This window comes from Trichomonas vaginalis, chromosome V (genome assembly GCF_026262505.1).
Source record: "Trichomonas vaginalis G3 chromosome V, whole genome shotgun sequence".
Lineage (NCBI taxonomy): Eukaryota > Parabasalia > Trichomonadida > Trichomonadidae > Trichomonas > Trichomonas vaginalis.
Window position 1 is genome coordinate 30,711,504 of NC_067207.1, and position 21,347 is coordinate 30,732,850.

General features: G+C 29.2%; 5 protein-coding genes and 1 pseudogene across 6 annotated transcripts, besides 3 other annotated features; 3 read left to right on the forward strand and 3 right to left on the reverse strand.

Annotated features, from left to right (window-relative positions):
- The first annotated feature begins 4,527 nt into the window (after nt 1–4,527).
- Nucleotides 4,528–13,702: a mobile genetic element.
- TVAGG3_0432520 lies at nt 8,116–8,636 on the forward strand (annotated as a pseudogene). Its single transcript has one exon. A coding segment is annotated over exon 1 (521 nt).
- On the forward strand, nt 8,781–9,170 carry TVAGG3_0432530 (keratin-associated protein family; the record flags this gene model as incomplete). The annotated part of the gene is made up of 1 exon (XM_051233826.1): nt 8,781–9,170. The coding sequence occupies one exon, from the start codon at nt 8,781–8,783 to the stop codon at nt 9,168–9,170; it is 390 nt and encodes a 129-aa protein (XP_051103556.1).
- TVAGG3_0432540 (uncharacterized protein) lies at nt 9,815–11,950 on the forward strand (the record flags this gene model as incomplete). Its single annotated transcript, XM_051233827.1, has 1 exon — nt 9,815–11,950. The coding sequence occupies one exon, from the start codon at nt 9,815–9,817 to the stop codon at nt 11,948–11,950; it is 2,136 nt and encodes a 711-aa protein (XP_051103557.1).
- TVAGG3_0432550 (uncharacterized protein) lies at nt 12,625–12,945 on the reverse strand (the record flags this gene model as incomplete). The annotated part of the gene is made up of 1 exon (XM_051233828.1): nt 12,625–12,945. The coding sequence occupies one exon, from the start codon at nt 12,943–12,945 to the stop codon at nt 12,625–12,627; it is 321 nt and encodes a 106-aa protein (XP_051103558.1).
- An 84-nt stretch (nt 13,703–13,786) lies between the features above and the next one.
- TVAGG3_0432560 (uncharacterized protein) lies at nt 13,787–14,515 on the reverse strand (the record flags this gene model as incomplete). The annotated part of the gene is made up of 1 exon (XM_051233829.1): nt 13,787–14,515. A coding segment is annotated over one exon (729 nt), but the record flags the coding sequence as incomplete, so codon positions are not given.
- Nucleotides 14,516–14,795: 280 nt separating this feature from the next.
- TVAGG3_0432570 (uncharacterized protein) lies at nt 14,796–15,554 on the reverse strand (the record flags this gene model as incomplete). Its single annotated transcript, XM_051233830.1, has 1 exon — nt 14,796–15,554. The coding sequence occupies one exon, from the start codon at nt 15,552–15,554 to the stop codon at nt 14,796–14,798; it is 759 nt and encodes a 252-aa protein (XP_051103560.1).
- Nucleotides 15,555–17,300: 1,746 nt separating this feature from the next.
- Nucleotides 17,301–17,486: a mobile genetic element.
- Nucleotides 17,487–19,027: 1,541 nt separating this feature from the next.
- Nucleotides 19,028–19,492: a mobile genetic element.
- Nucleotides 19,493–21,347: the final 1,855 nt, after the last annotated feature.

Genomic DNA, 21,347 nt, shown 5'->3' on the forward strand with positions numbered 1-21,347 from the left:
TTTACAAATCGAAGAAATCATTGATCTAGTTGCTGTGTATAATTATATCAACATTCAGAAATAATTCTGTGTATAAAATTGAGAATAATTGCATCGGGTACCATAAATAGAAGATTATTAATTTGAAATGATTAATTCAAGAATGATGAAAAAAAAATTATCGATTAAAGATAGCATTTTATACAACATCGAAGGTTATTCAAAAAGATGACAATAAATATCAGATAGTCGTAAATAAAACTCTTAAAAGACGATTTAAAACACATGACATTGTTTAATAATTTATTCACAATATCCTTGCTTTTAATAAGTAACAAAAACATTGAAAAATATTTTTGATCTTTATTGAATAATAAACTTATGATTTACGAACTATCCCAAACTTCAAAATATAAAAACCTAATTGAATTTTAAAAGGCGAACTTATGAGAAGATATTTTTGAATCTAATTACTATTTAAGGATGCCCTCACCATGTCAGATTTTTTGTGCACGTAAAACTTTTGATATACTTAAATTTAGAATCTGATATTCTGCCATATATATTAATTTTTTATAAGCTACTAACTCTAATAATATTTATGAATAATAATTGTTTTTCACGATAATCAGATTTGATTTAAGGCCAAAATCGTACATAATCAAAATATCAATCCGTCACAATTTTTTAAATTCCAATGATATTCTACCATATTGATTATACGGATACAAAATTAACATTCATGAAGTTATTAGATTAGGAAAATTGAATGAACCCTATTCAATTTTTTTGATTTTCCTCTCAATTTTATAAAGGATATAACTCAAGAACATGTAACATCAGGAATTGTTCAAATATTTGAGTAGAGTCATTCCTTTTTGGATAAAAGCCTGACTGAACGATATTTTAAAAAAGATCTAATATGAAGAAATTAAAAAATCTAATTTTATAAAAATAAAGGTTTATTCAACAGTATGCAAACCACAAAAAATTTGCATGCGAGAGAAAATTCTGGCATCAATGTTAGTAAACAATAACTATTATTCCGACCTCTGGATTTTTTTGAAAAAACAGTAGTAGGATAGGATGGGTTGTGTGACTTTTTTTGTAAACGTAAGAATTCATACAATATCGAGCGATTTTATATCATTTTTTTTAACATTAATTTTAAAATAATTTATTTTTTTATTCTTACATAAATGACCCAACAAGTAAAACCAGATAAAATAGATTATCGAATTTTAGAGGATGGTGTTCCTGTTTATATTCAAAGATTTAAAGGGAAGTAATATTATAGAATTGTTAATCCTGAATACATAAAACATATATTTAAAAAGGAAGACTGTGAATTATTAAACGTTAATGAATATGAAAATGCTAAATCAAAACTGAGATATAAATATATTGGAAGTGATGAAAGATGCAAAGATAAAGATAAAGTTTATTCAGTTTCATATAATGAATGGAAAACCAATAAGATAAGAAAACATTTAGGAGATTATGGGAAATGTTCTGAATTCTTTAAATCTAGTATGTATGAGAGAGTAAAAGAAATTAGAAATAATTATTTTCATGAATAAAAGATTCACTACCATAATGAAATAAACGAGTAAAAAATAAACTTTAAAAAAAATTAAACGAAAGACTATCAAAAGATAAAGTTGAAAGAGTAAATAAACTCGCTAAAGGTAATGGTAATGATGAAGAAGAATTTGATGAGTTCAACATAGAACTTTAAGAAACTAATGATTATTTGAATTTATGAAATCAATTATCTGATTTACTCTTTCTTCAATCTCTTCTATTCTTTTTGTTAAATCATCTATTTTCATTAATGAGGTGATTCTTGATTGAGGAATAGATTTCAAACTAACCACTCCTTTTATTTTTGAAATTTTGAATCCATCAACTTTAAACATTTTATTCAATTTACACGTTGTCAATTCTTCAAATAATTTTTTATTGTTAGCATAATAGTCATTAAATTCTTCAACAGATGAAAAAAATTTTTATTTCAGTAATTGGTTTAACAACGTTTATTTTTTGTTGAACATTTTCACTTTCATTTATTTCTTCCTCCTCTGTTTCATTTATTTTTAAAATCGGTTTCATTTATCATTAAATAAAAATTAGAATATAAGTGATGAAATATATTTTTTTAATTAATATTAAATCAGAAATGGCGGCAGGATTCTTTAAAAAATTATGGGATGGAATTAAGAAAGCTGCGGGTTGGGTTTATAAAAGATTATTAAACCCGTTGCAAACTTTTTGGCACCAGTAGCGAAACGGCAGGAACTATCATAGGTGGAGTATTAGGTACTAAAGCAGGTAATCCGGCGATGGGAGCACAAGCAGGTAACGCAGTTGGTGGAATAGCTGAAGGAATACTTAATAAAATAGGAGGTAGATAGTGGAAAAATAAATATGAGATCCTATGGATCATCTCGCCGCTTAGCGGCTTAAAATTATTTTTATCTTAGTATCGGTTGTAGTCTTTGATAAACTTTTTCTCCTTTATTTAAAACTTCTCTTATTGGGGCAGCTTTTGGCGTTATTGATTCAGCAATGTCACTAATTGCTTCTTTATTCTTAAATATCCAATTTGCCCCCTTCTTCAATGTTTCCCAAACTTTACTCGCTCCTCTTTTTACTCTATTCCACAGTTTCTTAAATATACCTGCAGCCATAGTTGATTATTTCATTAAAATTAAAAATTCATTTTCATCTTTTAATTTTGATTTTTTATTTAATAATAAATGACGACTAACTATTTGGTGCCAAACACTAAACCGATTAATGGAAATGTATTTCATTCATTCGAAAAGATAAATGAAATATTCGCAAAGAATGACGGTAGAAGATATTATAGAGAACTTGAAAGTTCATGCTATGACTCTGATGCTCCATATTTTGATGATAAACAAACTCATTTAAGAATTACAAATCCGGCTCATGATGTGAACCAATTAGGTGACACATATATTAAACGCAAAGTTAAAGCAACTCTAGTTTCAAATAAAGCTTTCACATGTGATGCCGCTTTTAAATGCATGCGTTTATTCGTTGGTTACAAATCATCAAATCAAAGCTTTAAACAATTAGAAGTAGAAACCGAAAGAGGTGATGCCGGTTATCTTCAAATGGATTGCGCCCGTGAATCTTTCGCATTTGCAACATATAAACCAAAATCAGAAAGGAATGTTAAAAAGTTTGTTCATTCGTTATATAATAATGTTCAAAAATATGATAACTCAGTATGTGGTAAATATATTAACCCTTCAGAAGTTTTCAAGAAAGCAAATGAAGAAGTTGATGTCACTTTTGATATGATTATTCCGGTAAATGATTTGTTAGCATTTCAGGCGTTCGATGATTATCCTAAATCATTTGGTGATATCATTCTTAAATATTATGTTTTCAGGGATACTTTAGTATTTTGTCAGGTTGACCTGTTAAGAATTGCTGATTTACAAAATTACGTTTATGAAAAGATAACTGATGAAAATTATGAAAAGATTATGAATCATGTTTATAAATATGATCGCAAATTCCAACAAATCGGACTTCCTGCCAAATTAATTACAAGCTTAGCCGCTACATCTGCTGACGCAACAGTTGATGACGTTATTATTTCATGCACAAAGATGGAAGTTTTAGAGGATAAATGCATTACACCAGGATACGGTTTAATTGAAGAATCAGTTAAAGCAATACCACGTTTATTCAGTAAGGAAGATCCATTCATGATTCCAGCTCAACATATTGACGTTCGTTCACTAAATGGAGGTTGCATCACTCCCGAAGGTATCAGCTCAGATTTCTCATACGCTCTTCATAATGTTACAGATGTTGTGTTAGCATTTTCGAAGAATGCAATGCAAAGAACAGTTTTAGAAAATCCAATGCTTCGAGGTCTTCAGGTCACTATAGATTCCAGAAACTTCCCCGATCAAGCGATGACCACAGTGGGCGACATATTCTTTACACGTATGCTTCAAGCTTCTGATTAGATGGAGTGAATGAATGCACAGAAGAATACGAGGACTCATTAACTAGACCACTGAATGCAGATGATGGCACACCATTAGCTAGAACATGGAAAGACCAAACTTCATTCTTATGCACTATCCAGTTCAACGTGATGGCGCGGGTATATTCTTTGATGGATTTAGAAACTTTCAACTCACAAGTTACAGTAAAGTGAAAGCTTATCCAATCATTCAGGGTGAAAATGACACTTACTGTTCAAAGGTGACAAATCCTCCTCAGGTTTGGTTTACTAGGACTACATATTGGACATGGACACCGGATGAAGGTTTGAAATATCATCCAACAGGTACACCACCACAGTATAGAAGTTCATATGATGAAATATTGATGAATAGAAATGTTTAAAATTATAAATTTATTTTTGATTAAATGGATTTAAATTCTTCCACCCCTTATGAAGAATTAGCGGGAGTATATAATACATACGTAGATGATATGATTAATGAAGCATTGAGTGATAATAGAAATGCTCTATCTAAGGAAAAATTAATGAAAATTCCATATTCTGAATGTTACTTAAATTCAATCACTGCAGCAATTGGTAAACAGAATAAAGGTAAAACATTAACGATATAAAACAAATTATCATTATTGCTAACACTTCCCCCTATTCACACGTGTTATTTTATCAACCGTTCAGGTTCACCTTCAGATGATACATTTGAATCTTTAAAGCATTTAATCAAAATTCCAATTATTTATTTATCACAAGAAGAAGCAGAAGATTATTTAAAAAACTTTTTAATGTATAAAGAATTTATAATACAATCAAGAAGCAAGGATTAGAGGATAAAATTATTGATAAACAACGGGATGAATTATTTGAAACACTTTCTATTTCAAATTTTGATAGAGAATTTTTGCATTCACTCATTTTTAGATGATGCAGTGAAATCAAAACTAATAACAAATGAGAAATCATATTTTAATCAATTATTAACTCAATGTCGACACATTCAGTGTTCATTCTTTATGGCTGTTCAATATTTCAAAGCATTAAGCACAAACATTAAATCAAATCTATCAACCCTTTTCATTTTCAGTGGTTTAGTCGTCAACAGTTGAACGTTATGCTTTATCAAGTGAATCTACCAATGAGCATTAATGAACTTTACACACAATATCAGCAATTAGGTGAACATGGAAAAATAATAGTTGATTTAAATAAAGGAAGTGTTAAATTTGATTAACTTTTTATAATTAATTTTTATTTTTTATTATAATTAAACATGACAGAAATGGCAAATCTTCTACAGGTTCCATTAAAACAAGGAACAAACAAAAAGGGTGCATATAATAGAACTATGAAAGTTCCTGATGGAATGAAAGAATTAGTTCATATTGTTGCTGGTCTTCAAAAGATGTTAAACAAATGAGAAACGTTTTAACATTACCAGAAGCTCAAGCATATGCCAAAACGTCAAGGTCCAAATTGGGAAAGCACACGAAGCAGACATTACAGGTCCAAATGGAAAACCTGATGGTATAAATAAATGAAGTTTTCGTTACTGATGGTCAGGTAATATTAAAGTCATAAATGGTTACAAATTAACTATAACTGATTATCCTAAACGTAAAGCATATAATGAACGTTATCCTATGCAATTTGATGAAAATGGAAAAGCTGTTAAACAATACATTGGAGAAGGTGAAAATGGTCCAATTAATTCATACCGTCATAATCCATATTCTTATTTCAATGAAGAATTAAATGCTATTGAAGAGGGACCGGATGGATTACCACGATATTCTAACCAGTTTGATGGTCAATATGCAAATATTAGACCTGAAATTTCAGCTAAGAAATTCTTTAAAGTTGCTTTATTCGATCCAGTTTTCGCAAATGTTAAAGATGAACTTAAACAGCAATTCCAACCAATTATAGTAGCAAGAATTGCATCAGGTGCTTTATCTCAAGCATTCAAAGATTTAATTAAGAAACCATTATATCAGCAACGGGGTTTAACTTATGATTTAGTTAAGGATCAGATAAAAGAAAATTTGAGAAATCAGATGATTATAAGAATGCAATTAATGAATATATTAAGTCTATTAATTACAATGAAACAGCTAAAAATCAACTTCATGAACAAATACAGGGAATAATAGATTCAAAAGTTCCAGCAAAATAAAAGTTTAAATATATTTTTTTATTCGAATATAAATGAGAAGACGTTTCACTAGTCAAAAGAACACTAACGCAAAAGCAGAGATTACGGTTGGTTATAACGTAAATGATGATAAATCACGAATTTTCAAAATGTTAAAGTTAATGTTAGCCCCGAATTAACAAGGTCAGCAACTCAACCAAATTATTAACTCGTGACTTACCGAAGAATGAGGAGAATGAAGAAAACCATGAGAATGGAGACCCAATCATTTTATCTGAACCCGGTAAAGAACCTGTTGAAATTCCCACTTATCCAACATACCCCCACCTCTTTCATCAAACATCGAGAACCCATATAAAATAGACATTAATTCTGAATTAATGAAAATTTACCGTGATATAATAATAATATGATTCAATAATAAATTTAATTGACCAATCCGGTTTAATTATTTTACCTTATGAATCATTAATTCACATTATCGCCATTCTTTGTGATGTTCAAGATTCAGACGTTAAGATTCAATTTTTCATAGATGATGAGGTTTCATGCTGCGGAACAGTTGCAAAAATAAATCCTATAAAGGATATTAGCACAATTAAGATATCAAAGAACGGAACAACAACTGAACTTCATTTAACATATAATGATATTTATAATAAAATAGTTGATGAATATAATATCACTTGAAAAATTCTTTGTTAAGGCTATTTAATATTCAAGCATTAACATTATCGAATAATAATCCTTTGAATCATAATCAATAATAATTGACCTTTCACCAGTTTCTATCGTTTGTTTTATTTCTTTTTGTTCCCCACTATCTGGATCGGTCATTGTAATTGTTTTTGTTATAGTATCTGCTTTATCTTTAACTTCAATCTTTTTCCATCAGGATATTTAAACCAAAATTCCAAAAATTCGATATTGTCAATCTGTTCATATTTTAATCTATCAATTGCATTTTTAATACCATCTGAAAATCTTATGAAATGGTCATTATATGGGTTTGATTGAACTAAATTTGAATGAAGTGAAATATAACCTGTTGATGAATATGACATTGACTCATATTTTCTGAAAACACTAAAATTTATAACATGAATGAATTTCTTATTCGTTGAATTTATGAATTCTTGAGGTAATCTTATTTTAGTTTTATTTATCACTGGAAAATAACGCTTTACCATATTTTTAATCGTAATAAAAATGTCAATTATCAATATTATTTCGAATAATAACTGTGAATTAAATTTAACAGTTAGCGGAATTTATAATGTTACTCTCGTTTCTGTGAGTGGTAAATTTAATCCCATTCTTTTAGACCCTTCAGATTATATATCATTTATTAAAGATGACCATGAGCCACATAGCGGCGGGTCGTAGACCTTGAAAAAACGTATGATATGTATATAAATAATGTGATAGCGAAATGGGATATTAACACAATTTTAAGTTATTTAAATGAATCATTTATCGTATGGTATGAAGAAAATTTAAATCAAAACCTGATAAACTTTTTGAACTTGATGAAATAAATAACCTTATTAAATTTCCGCTGAAAATTAAATTTTGTACTCCTCATCTTCGTTCATTGTTGGGGATATTAAATTTTGAAAAAGATGTTGGGGATGTTTTGTATTCTGACACCGGTTCCAATTTCATTTTAATCAAATGTGATAAAGTTAATACCCCAATGAGATTTTCACATCAAACATTAAACCCTAACTCTTACCCATCAATACAAAACATTTTATCCATCAACTTAAACACATTTTCTTTATCATATCCGTTTCAATTATCCGGGAATTCATTTATTCTTCATTCAAAAGATTTATCAAATATTAAATTTAGAATAACTGACCTATTTGATTGTGATTTAGAATTCATGAATGAAATATTATGGCAATTTCAAATAGAAAAAATAGCTGATGAGATAACGGATTAAATATTTATTTTTAAATCATAATAAATGATTAAACAACAGCAACCACAACAACTTAAGGCACAAAACACCCAGGTCATTCAGACCATTACATACGCCATATATGCATATAATTCAAAGACGGCAGAACAAACGCAAAGGTTGAAATATGGAGATTTGGAGATAGTATTGAAAATGACCATTTCGAATTCGTTTGCAAAGGAGGTGCAGTGATATCAAATATAAAAGAAATTTTATTTATGAATTCTAAAATTAAAGGTATAACGGATGATATAACATCAATTCCACCAGAAGAACAGAGATATTACGCATTAAATGCATTTCCTAAAGTTTTGAAGATTGGAAGATTTAATTTAAATGAGGAATTCATAGAAGGTTTCCTAAACGACATAATGAAGAAAGCGGATAAAACATATGTGGATAGTGAGTTAGAGAAGAAGGCAAATTTGGTTTATGTTGATGAAAAAGATAATGAAATTAAAGAAAAGGTTGAATGGTATCATGAATGGACATTTGAGACTTTTAAAGTTAAAGCTGATACAGAATGAGTTTCAGGATGTTTAGACCTTAAAGCAGATAAAACATATGTTGATGAAAATTATGCAAAGAAGTCGGAAGTAAATGATGTGATTACAAGCATGAAAAATGAAATACTTCAAACATTATATCCTATAGGCTCTATTTATACGTCAATGAACTCAACAAATCCAGCAAGTGTTTTAGGTTTTGGTATGTGGAAGCAGATTGTAGATAAATTCTTATACTGTGCTAGATATTCAAAGCAAACAGGAGGTTCGAAGAAAATTAAAGAAGCAAACCTTCCACCACACACTCATACAGGAACTACAAACTTTTCTGGTGACCATATCCACTCATTAAGAGACCACCCATTATACAACTCAGAATATGAAGCTGGCAATGATGTTTTATCTCCAGATTATAACCATTCAGCAAAAAAGACTTTTCGACCAACTGAACCAGGAGGAAATCATGTCCATACTTTCACAACAAATCCAACAGGCTTGGGTAAAGATTATATGCCACCATTTGTGACTGTATTCGCATGGTACCGAGTTCAATAAACACACTTGAGCCTACTTTGCAGGCTTACCGAGTTCAATAAACACACTTGAGCCTACTTTGCAGGCTTACCGAGTTCAATAAACACACTTGAGCCTACTTTGCAGGCTTACCGAGTTCAATAAACACACTTGAGACTTGACCCAAAGGGTCTAGGCTTACCGAATGAACTAAATATATTTTATGTTTGTAATTAATTAGGTAATGAAGTAATGGATGAACTGCAGAAATAAATGTTTACGTTAAGTGACTCAAAGAGTCCGGAGACAAAGTCTCATGTTTTAGGTTATTCAATAATTAATTATTTTTGAAGAACTGAAGGTGTCACTACGTCACCATGTCACCAGGTTAATTAACTTCTTTTAAAAATGATGACAACATGACATTTTGACAACAAGCCCGGAAATTTGATGCAGTCCAAAAATAAAGTTAGTTTTAAAATTATTTTTATTTTTTTATTCCTATATAAATGACAGCAACAAACAACAACAGCAACTATATCGTTTCTGATGAAAAAGTTATTGATTCATTAGCTGAGGAATTAGTTGTGGCAGAAACTAAAACCCTCAACGAAAGAATTGGTGAAAACAAGATTGATTTACATAACTACCTCAAACACGATGGAGGAAGAGGAAGGAAAACTGGTATGGCTTTATTAGTAAATAAAATTTCAAATTTAACGATTATAGATGTTGATATCAATAAATCATACAATGATGAACTTAAAGAAACAGTTAGAAAAGATATTTTATCAAAACTTTCGGATAAAGATGTTATCGTTAAAACCGCTTCAGGAGGTCTTCACATTTATTGCAACACTAATTTCTTCTATTCAGTTTCGAACAGAATGATTAAATGTTATTCCTGCAATGATTATGATATTGACATAATGACTTCAATGGATGAATCAAAGCGTTCTTTAGTAGTTATGGCTGATTCAAGAGTTCGCAAGAATGCAACAGAACCAATCAAAACATACTCATTCATTCGTGGAAGTTATGATTCAACATTAACTAGAACAGCGAATGATATATTAAATGATTTGAATATTAATGTAAGAGTTGAACAAAAGAATGAAGAAATAAAGACTATCATGAATGAAAACAAAGATGTAAACATTGACGATAAACTAGCTCAAAGCATAGTTGATGGCATCAGTGATTTTGAAGTACATAATGACGGTGGAAACATGAATTTAGAAAAAGAAATAACATTATTCACACTGTTTCAAGCAATTAATTCGTTACCTAATCATTTAATTAATGAAGCCTACGATAACGTTTATAACTTCTGCAGTTTAACAGAAAATGCAAAAAGTAATTTTGAAAAAGCACGTAGTAGATATGCACATTTAATGACTTCTCCATTTGTTTTAGTGAAGATTCTAAAACTATATCAAAAGGAATATTATGATGAATACGTTTTACCTTTATTACGTAAGCCAAAAATAACATTTGATATAAAACTTGATGACTCGTTTTTGATAACAGATATTAGACGCAAGGCTGAAAATCATCAGTATAAAAACAGTTCTGAAGTAATTGAGGATTTATCACGTGTAATCCGTTTTGTAGATTGTGGAAATAAATATTTCATTCAAAAGGACTATAATATCCACGACAGAATGAATCAAATATCATTCGTTCTTCAATCAAACATGAAAGAGTCACTCAAAATGATTAAATTATTTAAAGAAGAAGGTAAAACCATAACAGCATGGGACGTACTACTAAATCAATTATCTTCATTAACCGTTAAGGGTGTTTGCTTTAAATCTGATTCTCCAGATGTTTTCTCAACGTTTCAAGGTTATAAATACAACGTTCTCGAAAAGCCTGATTACTCAAAAATTGAGATGTTTATGGATTTCATTAAAGAAGCCATTTGTGATAATAATGATGAAGTGTATAAATACCTTCTCGGCTGGATTGCATCAATGATTCAACATCCTGGAATCAAGAATGAAACAGCAATTATTTTGAAAGGACTTCAGGGAACAGGTAAAAACAGATTTACAGACATTATTTCTGAACTCCTCGCTGGTTATTCATGTAAAAACATCACTGAAATAAGTGAGCTAACGGGTAATTTCAATTCAGTAGTTGAGAATAAAATGTTTCTTGTACTTAATGAACTCAAGAATGTAGGTGAAGATAGACTCGCAAACTTCAACGCTTTGAAATCAATTATTACGGATAATGAGATTAGAATTAATGAAAAGAATCAACCCAGAAGAACAGCTCAGAATGTTGCAAACTTCATTTTGGTAACTAATAACATCTACCCTGTCAAAATTGAAGTTGGAGACAGAAGATACGTAGTTTTAAGAGTTAATGGTAAATTCAAGGGTCAATTTGATTACTTCAAGAATTTAATGGATTCATGCACTAAGGAATTTTATGATAATTTACTGACGTATTTTATGCAATATGACCTTTCATCATTTAACGTACGAATCATGCCGATGACTGAAGCCAAACAAGATTTAATTGAATTATCAATAAATCCTTTAGATGAATGGATAAATACACATTATGATGAATTGTGTGCAGGTATGACATGTAAAAATGCTCTATTCTGCAAACCATCAGACATGAAAGACAAAAACTTTCAAATGAGCATTAAAGATAAATGTGAAAGGAAACAGAGAAGAATAGATGGTAAACAAACATGGTGTTATGTTTTGAAAGAAGAAATGAAAGGATTATATAAACAGGTTGACCCAAACGATAATGAGGATTCATTTACTGACGATGAAATACCTGTAAATGAAGCTTTATAAAGTATGATTGGAATTTATTTTTGCATTAATCCTGCTGTGTTGTCAAAATGTCATGTTGTCTCATTTTTTCAGAGAAGTTAATTAACCTGGTGACATGGTGACGTAGTGACACTGAAAACATTAACGAAATCATTAATGAAAACATTTACGAAATCATTAACGATAAAATATATTTCCAGGACTGTTGTCAAAATGTCATGTTGTCATCATTTTTAAAAGAAGTTAATTAACCTGGTGACATGGTGACGTAGTGACACCTTCAGTTATTCAAAAATAATTCATAAATGCCTTCCTCCTTTCGTACCTGTTGTCAAAATGTCATGTTGTCATCATTTTTAAGAGAAGTTAATTAACCTGGTGACATGGTGACGTAGTGACACCTTCAGTTATTCAAAAATAAATTTTCTTATCATTCAAATTAACTAAAGATGAACTTAATAAAATGATGATAAAATAACTGATAACAAAATTTTATTTTTATATAAATGAATACCCCACAAGCTCAAAATTTACCACGAATCATAACAAGGGAGGAAACGATAAAAATGATGCGAGAACTTGCTAAAAATAACAAACCACTAAAACTGAGAAAATGTGGTTATGCAGTAATGATGGAAAGAAGAACCCAGAAGGGTTCGGCGTCTCGAAGAGACGTTGTCGAAGAGGAATAAAAATTAAATTTGGATAGAGTTTAAAAATTCATCTTTATTAAATTCATCTCTTCCAATCAATTTATTTATTCTATTAAATTCTTTTATTTTTGCTTCACTCAGTTTAAGGATTGAACGGTAAGTTTCTAACTTTTCAATTATTTCCTTCTTCTCTTTATCGTTTTCAATTACTTTAGTTTTATGGGCATCAACCCCACCGCATTGCGACTTCTTTTTGTAATAGCATATTTTTGATTTAATTCTGTTTAGTTTCTTTTTATATTCATCGTCTGGACTCTGAATCTTAATTAAATCAGGACTCTTGGCTGCTTTGTTGTCACTCATTTCTTACGAAATAAAAAAATTAAATATTATTTAAATATAATGGAGTAATAAAATAAATCGGAATTTCTATTAATTTATTGTCAACTTCAACTAATGCATTGCCGTTAATATATCTAACAAATTCAGCTATTGTGTCAAATCTTCGTCTTCTTTTTGTCATTGATTTATTAGTTTTTCCATAATCGAGATGAATCAAAACTTTATCCCCTTGTTTAAAATTCATGAGCCCCGAATTAATTTGTTCACGTTTAACATCATTTAACCTTTCCATTTGCTTTCTAATATATTCCCATTCTTTTGAAATATCATTTTTCATTTCCACTGGTTTCATGTTTATAGTTCTATGCCATGTATTATTATAATAATATACTAACTGCTGTATGATGGAGTCATGATTTCCATCCCAGTATATCTGACCGTTAACCCCTAACGCATCTCTAAGAGTTCTCATTACCGCATCAACTATTTTATTATGAAACGTATATGGAGAGGATGAAAAGAAAAAATTAATTTGTGGGAAATAATGAGTCATAGTTGCCTGAAATCCTTTATCACCATCACCCCTTATATTATCTACTCTTTCATGATCTAGTAAGTATTGAATAGCTCTTCTTGTTTCCTGTTCTGTTTTCCCTTTCACTGGAATGCAATATAAATATCTAGTGTTAATGTTAATGGCAAATAAATAAGTAACGTTTCCTTTTGAATATTCTAAATGATCGATTTCGTATGAATATGGATATGGAGCAAATGAAGGGCGACTAAATTTTTCCTTTAACGGTTGAATTTTCGGGTCAATTGGTTTATTTAATATCTTGAAATCCTTTTTAAAATCTTTTTGCTTCTTTAATGTTTGAAATGGATATAATAAAGTGAATGATGAAGGATTAACTGAAGGAGGAGGTACTGTCGTTGGAGGTTTTGGTATTGCAAGTGGTTTAATTTTATCTGCTTTGATTTTGGATGATGAAGTTTTGGAATTCATTCCCCCCTTCATTAATTCTGGATGTATTCTATTCATTTGTTTTAAATATGCTGTATATAAAGGTTTGATATACTTTCCCGCTTCGAGTTTATGTTGAAGGATGAATTCCAAAAGTTGATCTTCATTTAAAAGTCGGGCTGAATATGGTTTAACTAATGAATTATAAATTAAAGCTTGTGCATCATTTATGGTCTGAAGGACCTGGGCGTTTTGTTCCTTTAGCTGTTGAACATTTGCTACTTTAGACCTCGGCTTTGGTTTTTGTGGCTCAGGATTATATAAATTATATAATTCATCAATATCTTCTTCTGTTAATACTTTATTTTTGAAATCTTTCAACTGTTTAAGTTGTGATTTAGTTTTTCCCTTTGTATATTCATTATTTTTAATTTTGTCTTTAATTTCAGAAATTATTTTATTATGATATTTCAAAATTTCATTTTTATAATATGGATAATAATATTCCATATCATCACCCGTTATATTATTATATTTTTGGAGATATGATTTTAATTCATAATAACTAAGAAAATTTTGATTAAATACTAAATCAGCAATTAAAATTTTTAAATCTACGTTATCCATTTATATAAAAATAAAATCAATGTTTTAAGGGTGCCCACCTCTTTGAATCATAGTATCAAAACCATTATTTACATATTGAATCCCATCATTAACGGTTCCTTCTTCTAAAACGGTATCAAATGGTGGCGGTTGTTGTTGCTGTTGATGCTGTGATGGGATTTAAAAAATTCGTTGTGGTTGATTATTTGGAATCTGAAAGTTAAAACCATTTGGTATAAATCGATTTGGTTCCTTTTGTCTCTTCTGTGGCATTTCATTAAAAATAAAATTTTAAATTGTATTAAATAAATGGCATACAACATCCATTTTCACAACATACAACCTTAGTGTGTGCTCCTGTTAATGCAGTCTTACCGATTGTTAAGCGAGTCATTGACCCGTTTTTAAGTTGTAAATTAATATTTTGACCATCAAATATCACTTTATCATTTATTATATCCAAATATTTTTTAGGTGTTAATTGCTTATTTTGTCTTAAACTAACACCCTTCATTTTTTGTGCAATCTTTTTAAAATCACTTCCATCAATTGAACCGTTGAATGATGTATAACACTTAGGACATAAAGCAACCATGTTATCACCTTGTTTCTCAATTGCTAAACCCAATAATTTTTTCTCATGTGCTTTTTCTTCAGCTTTATTCTTTAATTTAGGTTTAAATTTCTCATCAAAACAGAAGAAATCAAATGGTGCGAATTTGAAAATGTTTTTATCATAAAATTTTTTATCGGTAACAATCGCCTGAAATGCTTGAGTGTTAGGAAGACTTGGATCGCCAGCGATTGCCCAATAAGATGAATCAGTATCACCTTCAATGAAATGAAAACGATTAACATCCATGCATTTATACATAAAATCATAAATGAAAACCAAATACCAGTATTTTGCGTTATCTAAAGTAAAAAATGCCTCTTGTAAACATGTATCACATCTATAAAATCTATCTTTAAGCATCACTTGATATGTATCCTCTCCTATTTCTCTTATGTTTTTAAACTTATTTGACATACATGCAACGCGTGACTTCTGTGCATTCATTATTTTAGTCTTTGCGTAATTTTGTGTATTCATTGCATCGTAACCATATGATCCATTAAGCGAAATCTTACAAAATAAACTTTTTCCTTTATTTCCTTCTAATTCAGCCTTTTGTCTTTCGTTCATAAATTTGTTCGCAAATTCATTAAAACAAGTTTTTTTAGTAAATGTTAAAATTGATTGAATATCATCGATGATAAAATGAAATCTGTCTATTAGATACCAAAGATAATAAGAAGAAAATGGTTGATATTGGTTGTGTGTTGATGCTAATTGAGTTAATTTCCTCTGTTTCTGGTCAACTGGTAGATTGTTTGATTTCATGTAATTATACATAAAACTACCAATTGTTTTTTCATCTGTGATAATATCTAAGTTTCTTATTATCGGTAAAAAGTTTATGTAATCATTAATGTATTTTTCATCAATGTGACCCTTTACTTCAGCAACGAATAAAGTATTTTTCTTCTTAATTATTCCCAGTGCTTTTGCTTTCTTTGTTGCTGTATCACAAATGATAACACCATTCAATCTTCCCGGCATATACATTTTATGGTCAGTATTTTGAATGAAATCATGAGGATTAGATGAAAATGATGAAGGATATAATGAATTAAAGTCAACTCCAACGAAATGAGTCATAATGTTGGTGGTGTCCTCATTTGATACAGTTTTAGTTTCTGGATTATATGAAAGTTTATTAATGTGCGTGATTCCTTTAAGATTTACTCTATGTTGAACATTTGATAAACCACCAGTAATTCCATTACGGAGAATGTGATAAGCTTCAACTGAATCTAAAGTCATTGGTAAATTATTTTTTAATGCATAATTTCTTAAATTGATTCTTAAACGTTGAACATCTTCATCTTTATTTGATTTTACGACATTGCAATAACAACACATTAACTGACAATTTTCTTTAGTATGTGGTTTTTCATTATCTATTCTATCTAATGTTGGTTTATTAGCATATGTAAACGCTTTACCACACATTTTGCATTTAGATGAAAGGATTAAATCGTGATAGTATTGAAAATCATCCATTGAAACATTATTTTTAGTATCCCTTTCTGCTTTTTCATCTTGTTTCTTATATGATTCAATTTTATATTTCCAATACTTTTTCGTTAATTCAAAACTCGATTCTATCTCTTCCTCAGGATATTTTTCATTAGGATTAAAGTCTTTATATGCTAAAGCGTAACGAATCATTGAAGCATTCGATGATAAAGAAAGATTATGAAGCATATCAATTTTATAAACAAATGTTTCTTCAATAATTTTATCGATTGGGTCGATCATAATTTCAACATCTTTATTGCAATAATGAATAAAATATTCTAATCTATTCTTAAAAATTTTAGCATCATTGAGATATATTTGATAATCACTATCTGATATAGTTTCTTGAGTTAATGCTGAATAAAATGAATCTTGAGTGAATGGTTCCTCTTTATATAATTCTTCTTCGTAATTCTCCCATGTGATAAATTGATAAGGGAAAAAGGATTTAACACGTGATTTATTGTTTCCGAAATCTTGAGTGAATTGGTCTAATGTCCCACCCGCTATATAATTTCTGATGTCAATAAATCTCAATTCATATGGAGCGTTTGTTTTCTTTACAATGATTTGCTTAAATTGTGAAGATGAACCCAGCATTGATTTTATTTTCCATTTTGCAGTATTTAAATCACGAAGAATTAAATTTAAATCAAACTTTCCCGAATTAAAACCTATGATATTCACTTTATTGAATTCCTCATCTAGAAGTTCTTTAAATGCTTCCTTCTGTTTTTCATTTAATGTATGGGACAAAGTCCCGCCGTTTGGTCTGAAAGACCTTCAGGACTCAAAGAGTCCGTTTGCGACTTCATTAATTCTTCATATTGTTCAATATTTGATTTAGCAACTAATGAACAGGTTGAAAATAAAAACTCAATCCAATCAGAAATAAAAGAATCACTCGAAGTTAAGCAAAAATTCCTCGTATATGTTTTATCGTTTAATTTAACCGTTGATGATACCATGAATGGTTTTAAGTAAGCATTCAAAGTTGCACACTCAGAAAGTTGTAATTCTTCTTTAGTCTCTAATGTTTCGAAGTCAAAAGTAATATAATATCTTGTCGGTTGATAATATTCCTGCAAATTATGAGCTAATAACCACTGATATATCTTCTGTTTCGTAATATGTGGTGCATATGGTTGCTGTGTCTTTTGCAACTGAACGTCTTGAATTAATCTTCCATTATTTTCTTTACATTTCTCACAATGCTTTAAAAATCTTCTTTGGTTTTTCCTTTCTGGATCATCACGGATAGAATAAACTTCTTCTTTACAATATGGACAAACTTTATAGCCGGTGAGTGCTTCAACGTCTGTTATTCTGTCAGCGTGAAGTTTTCCACATGGACTCTGTGTTAATAAAATATTTACTGTTTCAAATTCTGGATCTATCATTATTGATTCCACTAATGGAAAGTCTACCTTATTTATGTCCACGTCTTCTGGTTGAGGATCACAATAATAGAAATCAATATTAACATTTAACATTCTCGCTAATCTCTCACTTTCTGATGAAATGTCAAACCCTTCATATGAATCTATTGCTTCATTTAAATAACTTCTACGAGTTTTAGGATTAACACCATCAGGAATGTTATAGAAGCGTTAAAATAACCTTCTACCTTCTGCTCTAATTTGATTATCATTCATTTTAGCGGTTCCGTTTTTGTTCATTTATGTAAGAATAAAAAATTAAAAAATAAATAAAAATAAAGTTTATTTTTTAAAGCCCATAAAATGAATTAAGAACACATAAATTTTTATCATCTGCGACGTGACGAATACATTTTAATTTACTCAAGAATGCGTACCCGGATACATTAAATCTAATTCCTGTCTTATTTAATTTCACAACTTTGAAAAGGAATGTATGAATAGCTATAAAATGATGAGAAGATGTTTTATGGGTTGCTTCCATTTTTTCTGAAATAAATGAATAAATATAATGTTTATAAGTTTTCATATCTTTTATATTCTTAATAACGAATGGTATAGACCTTTCAACTTCGTCTTCCTTCGGTGCTGTTCTTTCATATGAAACATTATTGGTATCTTCAATAATGAAACCACAATCACACAAAATTTTATATGTTCCAATGGTTTCTTTTGATATTTTATCTAATAAATCAAAAACTTTATCAACACCTGTGCATTTATTTAAATAATAATTTGTGTAAAGATCATGATCTTCTTTCTTAATCGTATTAGTTGCATATGTCACGTTTTTAAGAGCTTTTTTGAATTTCTCAGAATCGAGAGGGGGTGAAAGTAAGATACAAGGGTATTTTTCATTATCAATAAATTGTAACTTATGTTTACGAATAAATTTAGTACCTTCTTCTGAAAGTGTTTCATCTATTTCGCCATCTAATAAATTTTGTGTTGATTCTGAGACATAATTTTTATATCTTTCTTCATGAGATTTCTGAACTGCTGATTCTGAAGCTGGGATATTCATTAAACCCTCTACTTCATTTTCATTATATTTTTCAACTTCTCTTAATTCCTTAATTTTTTCATCTATTTCATCTCTTATTTTTTCCAGTTTTTCAATTTCATTGTATTCATCATCATCTTTAATCCGTTCTTCATAATATTCAGGGAAAACATCAGGTTCTTTAGGTTTTTCTTCTTCAGATGTGGGATATAAGAAATTTATAACATCATCTTTATTCATTTTTCCATCATAATCTAAATCATTTAATAACTCCGCGAATTTTTGACAATTTCTTAAATAATATTTACTAACTTCATAACACATCTCATCTAATATATCCTTTATTTCCTCGTTTGTGAATCCTAATTTTTTAACGTTGTTAGTTTTGACGCTCATTTCATACGAATTAAAAATAAATTATTCAAAAATGTGAGACATGAATTTTTAAAGTTTATTTTTTACTCGTTTATTTCATTATGGTAGTGAATCTTTTATTCATGAAAATAATTATTTCTAATTTCTTTTACTCTCTCATACATACTAGATTTAAAGAATTCAGAACATTTCCCATAATCTCCTAAATGTTTTCTTATCTTATTGGTTTTCCATTCATTATATGAAACTGAATAAACTTTATCTTTATCTTTACACCTTTCATCACTTCCAATATATTTATATCTCAGTTTTGATTTAGCATTTTCATATTCATTAACGTTTAATAATTCACAGTCTTCCTTTTTAAATATATGTTTTATGTATTCAGGATTAACAATTCTATAATATTACTTCCCTTTAAATCTTTGAATATAAACAGGAACACCATCCTCTAAAATTCGATAATCTATTTTATCTGGTTTTACTTGTTGGGTCATTTATGTAAGAATAAAAAAATAAATTATTTTAAAATTAATGTTAAAAAAATGATATAAAATCGCTCGATATTGTATGAATTCTTACGTTTACAAAAAAAGTCACACAACCCATCCTATCCTACTACTAAAAACGCGACAGACTTACCATCATGTTTTTTTGCATATTTGAAATGTGTATATAGCATATAATATGAGTTTCATCCTGTTTTTTTTTCCGATGAGTTTTTAAAATTTGATCAATCAAATATATTAATATATTAATTTTTCACCAATGAAATACAATATTTTATAATTTAACATGAATTCATTGGTATTAACTCGATTATTTTAGAAATATAAGTATGATTGCATATTGATCTAACATTTCATGGAAAAATCTCTGGATCTTTGGTACACAGCTTTACGATATGGTACCTAAACTAGGTCGAACAACATAGTTAAAAAAAGACATTGCTGCGTCCCATATCTTGCTTTGTTTGGAAATTGTAAACGGCAATCCAAAAAAGTGCTGCGTATTCTAGTGTAAGTAGAGAAAATTTCATAATTATTGTGAAATAATAATATTTACTTGCAACTCAAGTTTATTTTAGTAGAAATAAGGGGAAATATTATTCTATTTTTAAATTTTTACACTTTTGAATACTCTTCAGAATTTCTTTGAAAATTTAAAACTCATTCAACTCGACATAGAAAGCGATCTAGAGCCCCAAAGTTTTACTACAATAATAATCATATATTTCAAGTATTTTTATGGAATGTAAGGGCATCCTTAATACTGAAAATCCATACAGGCGTAATTTCACCTGTAAATATTTATGGAATAGTAAAACTCCCTTTTTTAGGGGGTAAAAACTATTTCATATGTATTATAAATAAATAACATTAAATATTTTATAAATGCCTGTTTATAATTGCAAAAAGAAGGAAATTTCACGAAGATTGGAATAAATTTTATCCAAATTCTGAACCAGATGAAAAATATATTAACAATACCAAACTTAATGCATCTCAATATAGCTATTATATCTCATTATGTTTTTTCGATCATGTAAATACAAACGGATCAATTTACATGAGAACAGATAATGATACAATCAAATTCCTTATTGATACAACAGTTTTTGACAATTGCAGTAATGATGGGAAAGGTGGCTATATTTTCTATTCACGTGCAGGCGAATTTGTTCAAGACAGAGTTTGTGGCTACGCTTCTAAAGTAAACTCACAATATACAGAAGGTGTTTACTGTTACATTGAAGTAAGTAGTAACATAAAAAACTTTATTTATGATTCTTCTATTAGTCGAAGTGGAGATGAAAGTAATAAAGGATACGGAAATCTTTATTTAACCTATGGCCTAATCAAAATTAAATCAGTCAATAATTCATTTTCCACAATATATTACGATGATTTT